At 50.8% G+C, this 16,817-nt stretch overlaps 1 protein-coding gene across 1 annotated transcript in view; it reads left to right on the top strand.

Annotated features, from left to right (window-relative positions):
- Positions 1-16,817, top strand: part of TMEM132B (transmembrane protein 132B) — a 200,549-nt gene that overhangs the window by 33,195 nt on the left and 150,537 nt on the right. The window contains exon 2 of the mRNA XM_075534627.1: positions 9,518-9,664. Coding sequence (XP_075390742.1) covers positions 9,518-9,664 — 147 coding nt within the window. The remainder of the gene's footprint in view (positions 1-9,517; positions 9,665-16,817) is intronic.

Below are 16,817 nucleotides of genomic sequence, written 5' to 3'. Positions count from 1 at the left end.
GTCCCTCTGCTCCTGCTGCAGGGGCCATAAAGTTCTGTCCTTTAAGTCTGATTTCCGGCCAGCCAAACCAACACCAAGGCCAATACCCAAACTAACACCAATACTGAACCCAGCACCCAAACCAACACCAACACTGAACCCAACCCAAACCAACACCAAGCCCAACAACCAAACCAACAACACTGAACCCAACACCAAGGCCAACACCCAGACCAACACCAAACCAGCGACTGTCAAGTCAGCCCAACTCATGGAGACCCCATAGGTTTTCAATGGATGGAAGTTCTGGGGTAGATCACCAAGCCTTTCTTCCAAGGCACCTCTGGGTGAACTTGAACCATGAACATTTCCAGTCGCAGCCAAGGGCTGTGCTGCTAACCAATAGGTGCGCATCTGGAACCAGGGCTTCCAACTGGTTCATTCTGGTTTAACCCCCTGCTGTGTTCACCCTTCCTACCCAGTAGACTGGACCAAGAATCCCAGGTGATAAAGAACCTGTGTGAAATCCTGGCGCAAACCCATTAGCCCCTCCCAGGGTGAACGATCAGACAGTCTGCTTCTGAAATGATCGACAGCCTCAGAAACCCTATGGGGCAGTTCTGTTCTATCCTTTGTGGTCGCTATGAGTCAGAATTTGACTCAAGAGCCATGAGTTTGCAAACTGACAGGTTGGTGTTCAAACCCACCGTATGCAGTGTGGGAGAAAGGTGTCTGCTTCTGTAACCATTGATAGCCGAAGAAAACCCACGGGGCTGCTCCACCCTAGCCTGCATGGGGGCTGTGAGCTAACAGCGACTTGACCCGAGTGAGTTTGGTTTTGGTTTGTATTGGTCGGGTGTTAGCACCCTGATAGTGCTTGTGATCAGTAGGGTGTTAGCACCCCCAATGGGGCTGGTGAATCTTTTCCTGGGCATCTTCAGCCCTCAATGCAGTTTCTACCCCTGCAGCTGCCAAAGGTGGGCCACACCTTTCAGCCAGACCTTTCCTGTGACCAGTGCTGACTCAGTGCTTTCCTATTTGTGGGGGGTGGATCTCAGCCCCATAGAAAGTCCAGGCAAGAGAACCCCAAGATACCTTCCCTTCTGGCCATACAGCCAGCAGAGCTGGGCAGTGAACTACATAAGCCAAGCCAAGGGTTGAGGGCCAAGGAGAGAGAAAAGGCAGAGGAGCTGGGGAAGTGGTGGGGATGGCGGGGGTGGGGGGGGGGTTCTCCATTAGACAGGGTAGCCGGGGAAGCTACTCAGAGAAGATGACCAATGACCTGAAGCAGATTAGGAAGGAAGACAGTCCAGGCAGAGGGACCAGCCATGCAAAGGCCCAGAGGCAAGCAGGCAGGAACGTGCTGGTCTAGAAGCTACAAGGGGGCCAGTGTTCGATTCCCCACCGATGTGGAATTCTAGGCTCCACCCCAAACCTAAACGGTGCCTCTCAGTGAGCCCTGCCACTCAAGCAAGTGGGCGTGTGGGGAGTTGTAATTCCAGAAAAACTGGCCAATGAAGCCCGATCACCACAGCAAGGAACCAACACTCCTGAAATAGAGAAGAAAAACAGATAGACAAACCACTCTGCTGGGAGCCCGCCGCCCCTACTCTGAGAAATGAAATAAATGCTATGTCAATGTTTGCTTCATCTTGTAGTAAAGAAAATTTAGGTTCGGTAGGAGCTGCCCCGGGCCATTTAAAACCAATAATTTCCTGTATTTTTTAGTTCTGTGATTTCTCCTTAGATGTTTCTCCGAAAGGATCCTCTGAACAGAGATAGGCAAAGGTTCCCCACCGCCTCCCTCCCCTTCCATCCCACTCCCGGGCCAGCTTCCTCATGCTCTAAGCTTCCAACTGCACTCCCCTGAAGCACTCAGTCATCCTTGTTGATCTCCTCCTCTTCCTCCTCCTCCTAACTTGTTAAGGGCCATAGATACCCATGGAAGGGTGATAGGCAGAGTTCTGCTGGATTCTTTTTGTTCATAGTTACTCTGGCATCTGGCAAGCTTCCAATATGACAGGACCTACCATTCCACTTTGCAATGGATGTGCCTGGCGTTTGTATTATACTGACAGCCAACCATCAGCAGAGCCTGACCAACCACGGTGACAGGACAGATTCTGCTGTTACCCAAAGGCCAGGCATGAGTGGGGACTGACCCCTGGGGCGTGGGGGTCCGTTCATTAATGATCAGTTTCTTTTCTTTTTTTTAAAAGATTTTTGGATGGTGCTCTGGTGGCACTGTGGGTTAGAAGTTGGGGTGGTAACCGCAACGGTGTCAGTTCAAACCCACCAGTCGCTCTGTGGGAGAAGGAGAGGTTGTCTCTTCCCCTAAAGATTTGTCGCTTTGGACAACAGATAAATATATGTATGTTGGAATGTGTCAAGATTAACCTGGTGGTGATGGAGATGCAATCCTATCGTGGCAACCAATCTGATAGTATCTATCTATCTATCTATCTATCTATCTATCTATCTATCTCTATCTATCTATCTATCTATCTATCTATCTATCTATCTATCTATTTATCGATCGATATCTATCTATCTATCTATCTATCTATCTATCTATCTATCTATCTCTCTATCTCTCTATCTCTCTATCTTCTTTCTATATCTTGAAGACACTTAAAAACACTAATTTAAAAATACTCAGTGGCCCCTGAGTCATTCCCAACTGCTGGCAATTCCACACATGGATGGAGCCAAGCTGTCCCGCACAGCATGTCCATGGCCGTGAGCTCTTGGAAACAGATCACCAGCCCTTTCTGTCAGGTGCCTCCGGGTGGGATCAGAGTGCCAACCTTTCCACAGGTAGCTGTGCACCTAACTATTCGGTAGCCAGGGACTCCTGGTAGAAACAAGAGTGTAAGCCAGACCACCGATCATACTCCCACGGCTTTAGAGAGTACAGTTATAAGGTAAGGAGCGCTGAGAAGATCGCCAAGCCTAAAAATATTTCTCTAAAACAAACTTAATGAATATTCAAAACATGGATCTTCCGGACTTCAAATTTTTCTAACACATGTACTCTAAAATTAGGAAGGGATTTGGGTAAGAAGTGGGATGGAGGGAGATTTTTCATGAGAGCAAGGCAAAGCCTTCGTCATTAGCCCTGGGGCACCCCGCTTTCACCTCTTCTGTTGTAACTTGAATTTCTCCGTGGGGACTGTGCCTTTCTAAGCCCTCTCACGTGCCTGAACTTCACCCTTAGTGCAGGGCAGTCTCCTGACCGGTTTGTATTAAGACCGTTGTCTCCTACGACCATTCCTCTACACTCCCCACTCCCCAGACCCCAGTGATTGGTCCAAGGTTGAATCCGTAATCTAATGGAAGCCAGTGGAAACTTCATCCTAGGATTTTTGGTGTTAGGGTGAGGTGTGTGCTTTTCTTTTTTTGTGGATGAGGATGTGAGCATGAGGGTGGCCACAGCCAGCTGTGAGCCCAAGGCATGACTCTATTGGCGGGCCAAGCCCACACAGGGGGAGAGCAGAATGGGGCCTGGGGCATGGGGGAACTGCAGGCCTGGGCTGAGTCCTGCATCCACAGATAAAGCCAGCCCAACCCCTGGACACAGTTGAGTGTACCAGCATTGGACAGATACTGTGTGTTTGTGTGTGTGTGTGTGTGTGTGTGTGAGTGGTGTGGCCACTACAGCATTGATGAGCTTTGTCACATGCACATGGGTGGTGGCCTTTGGACCCTTTGGGTAGAGGGAGTTGGATGTCCTCTAGAGTAGACCTCATGAACAGCCAATGACTAATGAGATATCTGTGCTACCGTGGGTGGGAACACGATTGCTGGAGAGGAAGTGGTCGGGATCCCAGGTGGAAAATCGGAGTAGCCCCAATGGACACCCCATAGAGAGGGGACTTGGTAGTGGTTCATTTTGGGGGCGGATATGGGAGCTCATTTTTAGAGAAAACAGTACGGCCCACCTGGATCAGTTCTTAGGCTCAGGGTTTGTAATATACCTGCTGCTGCTGTTAGGTGCCATGGAGTTCATTCACGCTCACTGTGGCCCCAGGGGGCACAGCAGAGTGAACCCACAGCGTTTCCTAGGCTGTGAGCTTGACCGGATGGAGGGACTTCACCTCATCTGCTTTGGACATGGTACCAGGGAGGACCAGTACCTGGGGAAGGACATCATGCTTGGTAAAGTCGAGTAAAATCACAGGAGATGGATGGACCCCGTACCTGCAACCATGGGCTCAAACCTAGCAATGAAGATGGAACGGGGCCAGGTGGGATTTTGTTCTGTCGCACATGCCCCCTAACAGCAACCACAGACTGGAGCACTTCCTCTATGCCAGTGGTTCTCAGTCTATGCGTCACAACCCCTTTGGGGGGTCAAACGATGCTTTCACAGGGGCCACCTAAGTCTATTGGAAAACACATATTTCCAGTGGGCTTCGGAACCAAGACACCATTCCTCTATCCGTCTCCAGGCCCACATGCAGATACGCCCCCAGATGAAGACCCTGCATGAAGACTGTTACCCATGCTACACCATGCTTCAAGACAAAATGTCATTGATTTGTCATTAGAAATCAATATTTCACAACATATAATTACATATTGTTTTTGTAATGAATCACTACACTTTAATGATGTTCAATTTGTAACCATGAAAATACATCCTGCCTACCAGATATTTACATGACGATTCATAACAGTAGCAAAATGACAGTGGTGAAGTAATAATGAAAATAATTTCATGGTTGAGGGGTCACCACCACACGAGGAACTGTGTGAAAGGGTGGCAGCGTTAGGAAGGTGAGAACCACTGTTCTATGCCAACGCTTCACACTTAATTGAATCAGAACCTCTTGAAAAGGCTGTTGTCTTCGTTTCCTCTGGTCACCATACCAGACGTGACGGCTTCAACAAACCACGGTGCTCTCAAGGGCAAGGGCTAGGTCCCTCTGGGGGCTCTCAGACTGACTTTGGACCCGTGCCTCTTTCCAGCTTCTGGGGCTCCCAGCAACCCCTGGGTTTCAGACCTCTCCCATCATCGTCATCTGACCTTATTCTCCATGCCTTGTCATCTTTTCAGGCCACCAGGCACTGGATTCAGAGCCCATCTGAATCTAACGTGGTCTTTCCCTGGGGCCCACACACACATCAGTAGGCCGGGCACATTCTGAGATTCCAGAATGGGCCTGGATTTGGGGAGGGACTTTTCTCCTCCCCCTCTTTCTGACCAATTGAATTTGGGCATCAGTTATGTATGCTACTCCCTGTTCTGGCCATGGACAACATTACTTTAATTCTCTTGAAGTTTAGATCTTTGGGTTCATGTACTTGATCCACCTAGGCCATCTGCCTTTAGATGTTCTTTTACATATGCATTTATTTATTTTCATCCTTCAGCCAACACTGTTTTATCTATCTATCTATCTATCTATCTATCTATCTATCTATCTATCTATCTATCTATCTCATTGATCCATCAATAATATTTCAATTTATCCACCCATCCATCCATCTATCCATCTATCATCTACCTACTTATCTATCAATTTATTATCTTCCTTCCTTTTTACCCAAGTTAATACTCATCCCACTATAGACACCATTGTTTATTCTTCTTTTAAAAGACAAGGGGCATTGGCGTGGCCATGCAAGTTGGTGGTAGAGCTGGGTCTGAGCCCCGGGTGGCCCAGGTGGGCAGTGCCCATACTCTGCCGGTGGCCAGACATGCAGGCCCAGGGATAAAATTCCCAGCCTCTAACCCTGACTCCACGGTGACCTTACCTTGTGGTTTTGGTCTAGTTACTTCATCTCTTTGGACTCCAGATTTGCCATCTGTAAAACTGGGATAACACTTTCTACCCATCGTGCTGTTAAGAGGATTAAGTGTGCTAATGCAGGTAAAACACGAGGTAATGTATGCAAAGCTCTTGGAAAGGCGTCTGGCCCAGGGTAGCAGCCCTCGGTAAATCCTAGCTCTTATAATTGCACAAATACCACTGAGCACCTGCTACATTCCAGGAGGTGCTCTGGGACACACTCCTGGCTCCAGGCAGCTGTTGGTGTGTGGCCTGGGCAGTTTGCCTTCAGGATGTCAACAGTCTTGTCCTGAGAGGCTGTGACCTCAGGTTGTGTCCTATCTGCCCCCAGTTGTGCTTGCGGATGATGTTAGTTTAGTAACCTTCCCATCCCGTCCCTTGCTGTGGGTTGTTTGATTAGCTCCAACACAGGAGACGTGCTGGGGGGATGAGTTTCCAATCACTAACATTGAATCAAGAAGGCTGAAGAAGAATTGACTCTTTTGAACTGTGGAGTCGGATAAGCAATATGGAAACACCATGGGTGGCCCTTTGAGGACAGCGGTAGCTACATCATCTGTTGTCAATTTGAGACTTAGGAGTGAAGGGGTGGAGTTTAGCCTGTCCATCAGGTCACAGCTTGATGACCTCATTTGGAGGCGCTAAGAAGATGAATAGCTTGCTGGAGGTGGGACACAGGCTCACTCCCTGGGAGACATTGCAGCTGATAAGACACATGGAGCTAGGCTATTTGATCTGAGCTGGAGGAGCCATGGGGAGACCCATACCAGCACAGAGATGCTTACACAGCCACGGGATCCACAAGACTTCCCAACCTGTGTGGCCTGTGATCTTCCTGCATTCGGCGTCATTGCTCTTTCTTATCCATTTATGAGTGTCCATGAATTTGTTTCTCTAGTCTACCTGCACGAACATAAGGACTAAGGTTCGCCTGCCCCAAGCCATGGTACACTCCATTACATCCTATGCATGTGAAGGGGGACACTGAATAAGGAAGACCGTAGAAGAATCGATGCATTCAAATTGTGGTCCTGGAGGAGAACATTGACGGAACAGTGGACTACTCAAAGGACAAACCAATGTGTCTTGGGAGAAGTACGGCCAGAGTGCTCCTTAGAAGCAAGTGTGGTGAGACTTCCTCTCACGTCCTTTGGATCCATCATCAGGATTGCTCAGTCCCCAGAGAAGGACATCGTGTTGGGGATAGCAGAGGGGCATTGAAGGAGAAAAGGAGATGCACTGACACCGTGGCTGCAGCAGTGAGCTCAGGCGTAAGAGCACTGGGAGGAGACCGCAGACTGGGCACTGCTTCGTTCTGTTGTGCATAAGGTGGTTACGGGTCGAGACATACTCCATGCCTCCTAACAGCACCACGGTAACCCTAAATTCAATCCCACGACTCTTCAGAGGCATCAACGCCACAGCAAAGCAACCCCAGGTGACAGAGCAGAGCTGGCCCCGCAGGGTTTTCCAGTCCACTCACTTTGCGGAAGCAGATGGGCTGGCCTATCTTCCTCCCGCAGGGTGGCCTCTGGGTGCAAACCACTGACCTTAATCCCCATGTCACCAGGCCTCCTATACCTTCCATCCAGCTTCCTGACATGTTAGCATCTTATACAACAACAGTACAACATTCAAAATCAGAAGCCGAACATCGATACCAGATCATTCACTGGATTACAGGCCTCACTCAAACATCAATGATCACTGGACCCTTCTGTATCCTCAAGTGTCCTCTGCTGCTCAGCTGTGGCGGGTTGGCCTGTAAACCACGAGGTTGGCAGTTCAACACCACCAGCCGCTAAAGGAAAGCACACAGCTCCATTCCCCTGGCCAGCACCCCTCAGTTTTTGTGGCTAGTGTCACATCAACTGCTTTTCTGGGGTGGCAAAGGGGAACAGAAGTCACACTCTCCCACTCACACCCCTGGGTGAATCAAATGCGTGGATAGAGACAAAGCGTGGGATGCTCCTTTTGCTGAAAAGAAGATGCCCATGGAATTTTAGTTTTTGTGACAAAGTTCCTTTCCTACCCCAAATAAAGTCCTTTGGAGGGGAACCTCCGAATTGGTGTGCAGCCCCTCCACTGAGACTCACTGGTCTAGACTGGGAAGGCGTCTTAGTGGTGTGGTGGTGAAAGCACTCAACTGCCAAACAAAAGGTCAGGGGTTCAGAGTCACCCATGGTGCTCTGTGGGAGAAAGATGAGCAGTCAGCTCCTGTCAAGACTGGCAGCCTTAGGAAGAGTGCAGGACTCGTCCTCTCTGTCTCTCAGAATCGGCTTCCCAGTGGTTTGTCTTTTTTTTTTGGCTTGATCTAGTCTGATCCTCTTTATATTTCCAGAATCTTCCACTCAAGAAATTCTCCTCACCAAGGACGGCCAGGAGAACACACACCTGTTTTGGACGCGGTACAACCAGAATGCCGCTTCAGGTTGAGGAAGGCCAGGCTGCACGGCACACGCCTTGAATGTGTTGTCTTTCAGAGCCCTTCCCCCAACACTGTAATGAAAAAGCATCACTTGTTCTTGGGTCTCCCAGGACATCATTCAAGAGAAATGAAATACAATGTCCACACAGCTTAGAATAAAAAATAAAAAGAACTATCCTTAGAACGGGACCAATGAACCACACCATGACACATGGAGGAAATATTGATGTTATCCAGGATCCATTTCACTTGGCTTGGCAGTCAATGTGTAGGAAAGCAGACGTCGAGACATCAGAGAATGGAGACAGATGCCCCATGGGGTCTCTGCCAATGAGTCTTTGGCTCTTGTCAGCCTCTCCTGAATTCTCCGGGACCACTGAGCAGGGATTGAAAAGCCCTGTCTTCCGACAGAGTGCTCAGGAAGTGAACTAATGCAGATCTAGTGAGATGAAAAGTTAACACCCCCTTTGCTATTTTCCCTTTTAACTCACTCTTAATTTATTCTGTTTATGATTTCCTGCTTCCTTTTGAATTGAGAAAAAGTAGCCAATGTCATTGAACAAGGTTTTAGAAAATGTTACACAAGACCTCATTTATTCCATAAAAAAAAAAGAAGAAAGAAAGAAAAGAAATTCTCCTGGCAAGTTCAAGGGTTGGATGAGTGATATGTGCTGGGGGAGAAGCCCACAGGACCGATGAGTTCAGAGTCCTGAGTGCATGTTTCTTGCCCCAGCCCCGCCCTCAAGGCAGACATGGAGCCCCCAAAGACCACCTCACTCCTGACGCGGACCACAAGGTTGGGAGCCCCCAAGGCCCTCCTCAGGGTCAACCTTTCTCTAGCAGGACTCAGGGCACTGGGAAGAGCTGCCGTCCTCACGGTGGGTTGACTGTTGCTTTTAGGTGCTGTCCATTTGGCTCTCAATCATAGCGACCCTAGGCACCATAGAAGGAAACACACCCTCAGAGCTGTAATGTTGAGCCCATTGGTGCAGCTGCTGTCTCAGTCCATCTCGTCAAGGGCCTTTCTCTTTCTCGCTGCCCTTCCGCTTTACCAAGCATGATGCCCTTCTTTGGGGACTGACCGCTCCCTACAGCATGTCCAAAGTAGGTGAGACCAAGTCTGGACCATATCTCCAGATCTTAGCCTGATTGGGCCCGCGTTGGGACACTGGTGACAGTAGGGGTCTCAGGGCAATTGCCCTGTTGCCTCCCGAGGCCCCTGACCCTGCTGATCCTGGTGGTCTGCTCCTGCGGTGAATTCTGTCCCCAGGTGGAAATCACACCAGCTTCATGTGTCTTCTCTTTTCCCTGACAGAATGAAGGCTGCGGCTGGAGTAAAGATCGCAGCGGTCAGGGTCAGCAGTGCGGACCGCTGGGCTGTGCAGGAGGACATAGACAACGGCAGTGACCAGACCACGGCCACCCTCACCTGCGTGGGCCACCGCCCCGACCCACATAGCAGGTGAGTGCCAGGTTCTCAGGCTCCTGGGCAGCAAGCGTGGGGGCAGACGGGGAAATAGTGACTTACTCTGCTGGTACGCCAGGAGCCCTGGTGGCACGGTAGGCTAAGCATTGGGCTGCCAATGGCAAGGTTGACAGCTGGAACCCAGCAAGTGCTCTTTGGGAGAAAGATGAGGCTTAACCACCCTGCCCAGGAAGGGTTTCTGTGAGTCAGAGGCCAGCGACGGCCATGGGTTTGGTTTGGTTGGGGGCTGTATACTCATGCCTCTGCCTTCACGTACTTCTTCATAGACCTCTTTTATACTTAAGGACCACCTGGGGATCCTGTTAGAATGTTGAGTCAGATCCTGTCTGTCTGGGTGGACATGCAAATTCTCAGCAGGGGTGCAACTGCAGCCAGCCTCTTGGAAGGCCTGCTTTTTTTTTAATTAATAAATCTTTGTATTGGGGCTCATACAACTCTTATCACAATCCATACATACATCAATTGAGCAAAGCACCCTTATACATTCGTTGTACTCGTCATTCTCAAAATTCACCTTCCACTTGGGTTTCTGGAATCAGCTCGGTTTCCCTTATTTCCCCCTCCCCCTCCCTCCCCGCTACCCCCTGCCCCCTGGTCCCTTAATGTTTATAAATTATTATTATATCTTATCTTACACTGCCCGGCATCTCCCCTCACCCACCTTCCCATTGCCCATCTCCCAGAGAGGAGGTTACACATAGATCTCCAAGATCGGTTCTCCCTTTCTACACCCCCTTCCCTCCTGGTGTCGTCACTCCTACCGCGGGTGTTGAGGGGTTCGTCTGTCCTAGATTCCCTGTGTTTCCAGATTCCTACTGCACCGCTGTACATCCTCTGGTATAACCAGGTCCGCAAGGTAGAATTGGGGTCATGATAATTGGGAGGGGAGGAAGCGTTCAGGAACTAGAGGAAGACTTTGAGTTTCATTGTTACTATACTGAACCCTGAGTGACTCAACTCCTCCCCACTACCCCTCTGGAAGGGATATCCAGCTGTCTACAGATGGGCATTGGGTCCCCATCACACACTCCCCCTCATTCACGGTGATGTGATTCCCACCCCCCCACCCCCCACCCCCACCCCCCACCTTTGTTGTTTGAGACCTGGTCTCCTCTGCCCTTCACGATCACCTATGTTGGTGTGCTGCTTCCTTGTGGGCTTGGTTGCTTCTGGGCTAGATGGCCGCTTGTTTGCTTTCAAGCCTTTAAGTCCCCAGATGCTATATCTCTCAGTAGCCGGGCACCATCAGCCTTCTTCACCACACTTGCTTATGCACACTTTCGTCTTCAGCGATTATGTGAGGAAGGTGATCACACAATGATTGTTTTTGTTCCTTGGTGTCTGCTACATGGTCCATTCCACACCTTGTATTCGCTTAGCAAGGCCTGCTTTTTATGGCATGAAGTTGCTTGCCGAAGAGCCAAGCGTCCCACTGACACACCCGCACGGGCCAGCTGCCACCTGCCCACGCTTCGTTCCTGACAGTCTCAGGATGCCCTGACCTCAGACACACCCCGATGTGGGGTTTGGGAACTGTGTTTTAAGTTATCATTATTGTTGTTGTTATTGTTTGCGGTTGCAGCGTGGCAGATGGGTGGGTGGGTGGGAAAGAGAAGCTGAAGTGAAGAGGCGCAGAGGTCATGAGCCCTGGTAGCACAGTGGGTTACAAGGGGAGCTGCCAATTGCAAGGCTAGGGTTTGAAACCTCCAGCCGCTCTATGGAAGGACGGTGAGACTTTGTGTTCCCATAGGAGTTACAGTCTCTGAGACCCAAGGAGCAGTTCTGTTGGGTGGCCAGGAGGCCGAATGGCCTTGAAGGCCGTGATTTCCCCGGCACCGTCCACCCTGATCTCTTTGTTCTCTTTCTGAGTCTGGTCTGGAGGGTTCGCAGGGGCACTCCCCGAGTGGAGGGGGAAGTGGGTAAAGGGAGGCTGAGGCACGGGGTGCCGGGGGTGAGGCTGCCCTTGCAGTGTGGTGATGTACCGAGCGCTGTCTGCTGGTGGGTGACCCCAGACAACCCCGGCTGGAACTGCAGGCTGGCTGGCTTTGAGGATCTCTTTCAAAGCGAGAGAAGTGCCTCTGGTCGAGTGGTTAAAAGCCTCCATTAGAGAATAATTGGTCCAGTGACCCCGCTGCCTCCTGCCAGAACTCCACGTCCTGTCCATCATCCCTTCCATCCGTTGAAAGAACATCCAGTCTGCAAACTCACTGGACCCAAGAGTGGGTTTCCTGGAAGTCTGTGTCTGCCGACTGCACACTCCCTTGCCCTGAGCAGCCCAAGTGGGGGAGGTCATGGGGAGTTAACGCTTTCTGTGACCCACTTCAACACAGCCGCAACACTTTCCCCCAAACCAAACCCGCTGCCCTCGAGCCGATCCCACCTCCCGGGGACCCTGGTGTGCCAGGGTCAACCTGTGCACCACGCAGGGCTTTCTCCTCTTCGTTCTGTTAGGGACACAGATGACCAGGCCCCTCTTCCTCAGAAAGGTGCCCTCATCACACACTACCACTGTGGCAGCTACAGAGTCTCCTGTCAACTCAAGCGAAGGGGTGGAGCCTCGCCTGTTAATCAGGCCATAGTCAATGAGGGCTCTGTGCAGACATGGACTTCTCCTGAGGATTCTGGGACCTCCTGTCTTCCTCCCTGGAGCGGACACACACCTTTTCCTGCTGCTGAGACACTCAGCTGGAGGAGACCCGTGGAGACCCGCACCGCATTGACATGCTTCCACTGCCACTGGATCCACAAGACTTTGCATGCACACACCCTGTGATCTCCCTACATTTGGCGTCAATGCATGTGCTGTGTCTGAAGAGGAATTTATGGACTAGTATTGGACATATGAGCTAATAATATCAGACTTGTGGATTTGATCTGGACTTGGCTGGGATATTTTCTCCATATATGATTAACCTTTGGTATAAAACTCTCTCTTACACACATAGGAGTGTCTATGAATTTGTTTCTCTAGTCCACTTGGACTAACACAACCACTGGTCTGGAGGGAGCTGGTTTCTTGCTTGTGAGGATGGTTACATGGGGGAAGCACTGCTCCCAGGATGCCATTCCGGAGCTGTCTGTCTTTCCCCGCCATGACACCTGGGGGTTCCTCATGGTCATCAGATGGCTGCAGCCATGCCTGACATCCCACACTCACCAAGCAAGGCCCAAAGCTGCAGGAGAGGGGGCACCTCTTCACACACCTGAAGGGGAGAGCGAGCAGGTTGTGTGCTCTCCCCTGGGGGTTCCCGATTGGGCTGCTCTGAGTTGGTATGGACCCCGTGAAGGTGGGTTTGGGTCTGCTCCGGTCTCCCCATGGTGCTTCTCTGTGCTTGGGAGCTGATCCCCAGGCATCGTGAGTCGGAGGGTGGAGTCGGCTGTCCCATGAGTGTCTGAGGCTGTGGGCTTTATGGAAGCAGGCTGCTGCGTCTTTGTCCCCATGGCCCTTTGCGTGATCAGCCCAGAGGACTGGCGATAGTCCCCGGTGGGACATGCAATACACTTCCTCTCTGTGGACAGAGAGCCTGGTGCTCACGGTGCACTCAGAGGAGCCTCGGAAGAAAGACCGAGAGATGCATTTCTGAGCAGTCACCGCCAGGGACAAGCCGAGGGAGCCCAGGTCTACTCTGACACACACGGACACCGCTGACGCAAGGGCCACGGGCCACGGACTGCTCATGGATATACGGGTGTGTGTTCACGCGTCTATGTATCTGTGGATAAGGCATGAGGGGCTTCAGGTGGTCTGTGGAACAATCCCATTATCTTTTAATTCCATTTTCCCTGGACCTTTTGCAGTCCTCTTGTCCACCCATCCGTTCACAGGTGTGTGTACCGTTTCCATCATCTATGGACAGGAGACTAATTTTGTTGAGCTCTTTGACCGACCGGCGGTTGGATCATCAAAGAAAGGACATCCCAGGCCGTGGCCAGCACTGGGCTTTCTGGCCATGAGTTTTGTATTCTCTTTGGAAGAGAGGACAAGGCAGGGCATCCCCAGAGCCAGGCTCTCCCGGCCCTCCCTGATGCCAAGGTCTTCTGTCTCTTGCTTGTTTCACACTCTGAATCGGACTCCCCTGTAAGACGGGCTTGTTGCTCTGGCCTGACAGTTTATACCGGCCTACTAAACCGCAGAAATCCATCCCAGAATCTGCGTCAGTAATTGGTTCCTATTTCCATGACTTGGTGGAACGGTGCCATCAAAAGAGGTGCGGCATGCAAGCTTAGCCCCCTCCCCACCCCACACCCCGCCCTGTGTGCCGGCTGATGAAGTGGATCTGTGCATACCCATGAACTAACCACGCCACAGAAAGCCGGCCGCTCTGAATGGTGACACCCTGCGGAGGAATAGTTTTTAATAGAATATAATGTACGGACTGCCTGAGCCGGTGTGATAAGAATGGAAAAAAAAAACCCAACTCCACAAAAACCCAATGTCCTGTAGGAAAGACGCAATGCACCCGGGTGAGGAAGTCAGGGACGGGCTTCGTTTAGAATGGTGTTAATGAGCATCCATTGTGAGGACCCGCCGTCAGGAAGATGCGAAGGGCATGATGCAGAGCGCCCTGCCCAGCGAGGAGCTTAGAAGAGAGTAAGCCGTCCGCAATGTGTTCAGACAGAGAACCAGCAGCAGGAGGACACGAAGGATGGTGATAGACGGCTTGCCTGGAAACTGGACACAACCAGCAGCTTGGGAAGAGGGCGAGCCTGGCCGGATTTCTCGGGCTGTGGGGACCCAGCCCGCAGGGCAAAGTTGCTCCAACTGCACACGTGACCGGAAACCATAGGGCAGAGCCTGTTCTTGTCTGAAAGTCACACTTGTGTGTGGCTGCTGAGTTGGCAAAGACTCACGGAGACCTGGTGTGTCCCTGGAGGAAACGTGATGTCAACCTCACAGCCCTCCGTCCCCTCCAGGTAAACCATCTCGGGGGGGGGGGGCTCCCTCGTTTCTGCCGACCCTCCGCTCCACCAAGCACGACGCCCTTTCCTAGCGACTGGCCCAAGGAGACACAGTGAAACGCTCCCTGGGCCACCACAGAGGGTGGGCTGCTGGGTAGAGTAGAAGAACCAAGCCAGGCAACAGATCTCCTCGGACATTCTGCGGCTTTGTCCAGGAAGCTTTGGGCTGCGGACCTCGAGTACCCCAGTTCAACACCCCCCCACCCCCAGGGAGAGAGATGGGGCCATCTGCTTCTGTAGAGTCAGAGGCACGATCTCAGAAGCCTTAGGGAGCATTCCCACTCTGTCCATTTCCTGCCAGGTGAGGAAGAGTGAGAATACAGCGGGAGCCATGGGGTGTTTCTTGTTGGTTTCGTGGATTTCTTTCAAGATGAAACCAAGATCAGAGGCAAATGTCGGCACTGAGGGGCGACCACCTTGGAAAGTCTGGAGCTGCTTAGGAGTCGTGGCTTTCATATTTGATCCAGAAAATAGTAAAATCTATTGAGTGGAGGGAAGGGTCATCACATTGACAAGCTCCATTGATTCAGTGCTCAGACTCTCAACTCACGGCCGTCCCGTCGATTCCAACTCAGCAGCCCTGTAGGACAGACCGAGTAGAACTGCACTGGTGGGCTTCAGAGGCTGCCGGCCTTTACAGAAGTAGAAAGCCTCACTTTTCTCCCACCGAAGGGCTGATAGTTTTCAACTATTGACCTTGCCATCGGCAGTCCAATGCCTAATCCACTCTGCTACCAAATTGAACATTCAACATGAGCCAATGTTGGCATTGAGAAGGGTACTGTAGCAGTTACATCATCTGGTGTCAATTTGAGAGGATGATGGGTGAGGGGTGGAGTCTGGCCTGTCAATCAAGATATAACCAATGGGGCCTCTGTGTGGGCATGGTCTTCTCTTGAGAATTCTGGGAAATCCTGATTTTCCTCCTTGGAGGGGGAAGACACACACTATCTCTCTGCTGACTCCCTGAGAGACATTCCTGAGGAGAAGCCACATGGACCTACCCTGATGCAACCCTGAAGCTGGAGATGCCACATGGAGACCCCTGCCAGTGCTGAGATGCTTACAACACCACTGGATCCAAAGACTTTCTACCCACTGGCCTGTGATCTTCCTGCATTCGGTATCATTGCAGGTGTTTCGTGAGTCTGAAGAGGACTTTATAGGTTGGTATTGGACATATGGGCTAATATTGGACTTAGGACCTTGGACTGGACTGGTTTGGGATGATTTCTTATTGCACAATTACCCTTTATATAAAACTCTCTCTTGTACACATGTGCGTACTTATGAATTTGTTTCTCTAGCCTACTCAGACTCACACAGGTAGTTTGTCAAGTGTCACTCATGGAACATGAGCCAGAGGTCAGCTTTGGTTGGTGTGCTAGTCCAGGTGGACTAGAGAAACAAATTCATTGACACTCATAGATGTGTAAGAGAGAACTTTATATCGAAGAGTAATTAAATATTGAGAAAGCTTACCAACCCAGTCCAGATCAAGTCCATAAGTCCAATATTAGTCCATATGTCTGATACCAATCTTTAAATTCCTCTTCAGACCCACGCAACACATGCAGCTGTGCTGAATGCAGGAAGATCACAGGCCAATGGGTGGAAAGTCTTGTGGATCCAGCGGTGGTGGAATCATCTCAGTGCTGGCGTGGGTCTCCACATGGCTCCTCCAGCTCCGGGCTCTGACTCCATCAGCGTAGCTCCATATGGCTTCTCTTCATGAATGTCCTGCAGTGAGAGTATATCTCGCCTCCCATGAGTTATCTCCTTCGTGCCTCCAAATGGGGTCATCAAGCTGCAACCCTATTGATTGACAGGTTAGACTCTACCCCTTCCCAACTTGACAGGAGATGACGTAACTTCCACAGTTGGGCTCAACAATTCTTATTCATGTTAAAAATAAAAAATAACAAGGAGGCAGTTAAGCGATTATAACACTGGCTTCTACTTCTAAGAATAAGAAGTTGTCTCTCCTCCCGACTCTGTTTTATGTTCCCTTCTTTCCTTCTGGAAAGGTTTGACTGAGAGTAAAGGCGGCAACCTTGGGGCACTTTTGTATATTGTTGAGGACACGGAGGGGTCGCCCTGTTGTCCACTTGCTGTTAGGCATTACATTTTCCCTGGTCAGTGTGTTTTAGATCCCTCTTCCTCTTCTGTC

Source organism: Tenrec ecaudatus, chromosome 16, assembly GCF_050624435.1.
Source record: "Tenrec ecaudatus isolate mTenEca1 chromosome 16, mTenEca1.hap1, whole genome shotgun sequence".
Lineage (NCBI taxonomy): Eukaryota > Metazoa > Chordata > Mammalia > Afrosoricida > Tenrecidae > Tenrec > Tenrec ecaudatus.
Note: the sequence above shows the minus strand (reverse complement) of the source record. Positions and strands in the feature narration are given on the sequence as shown.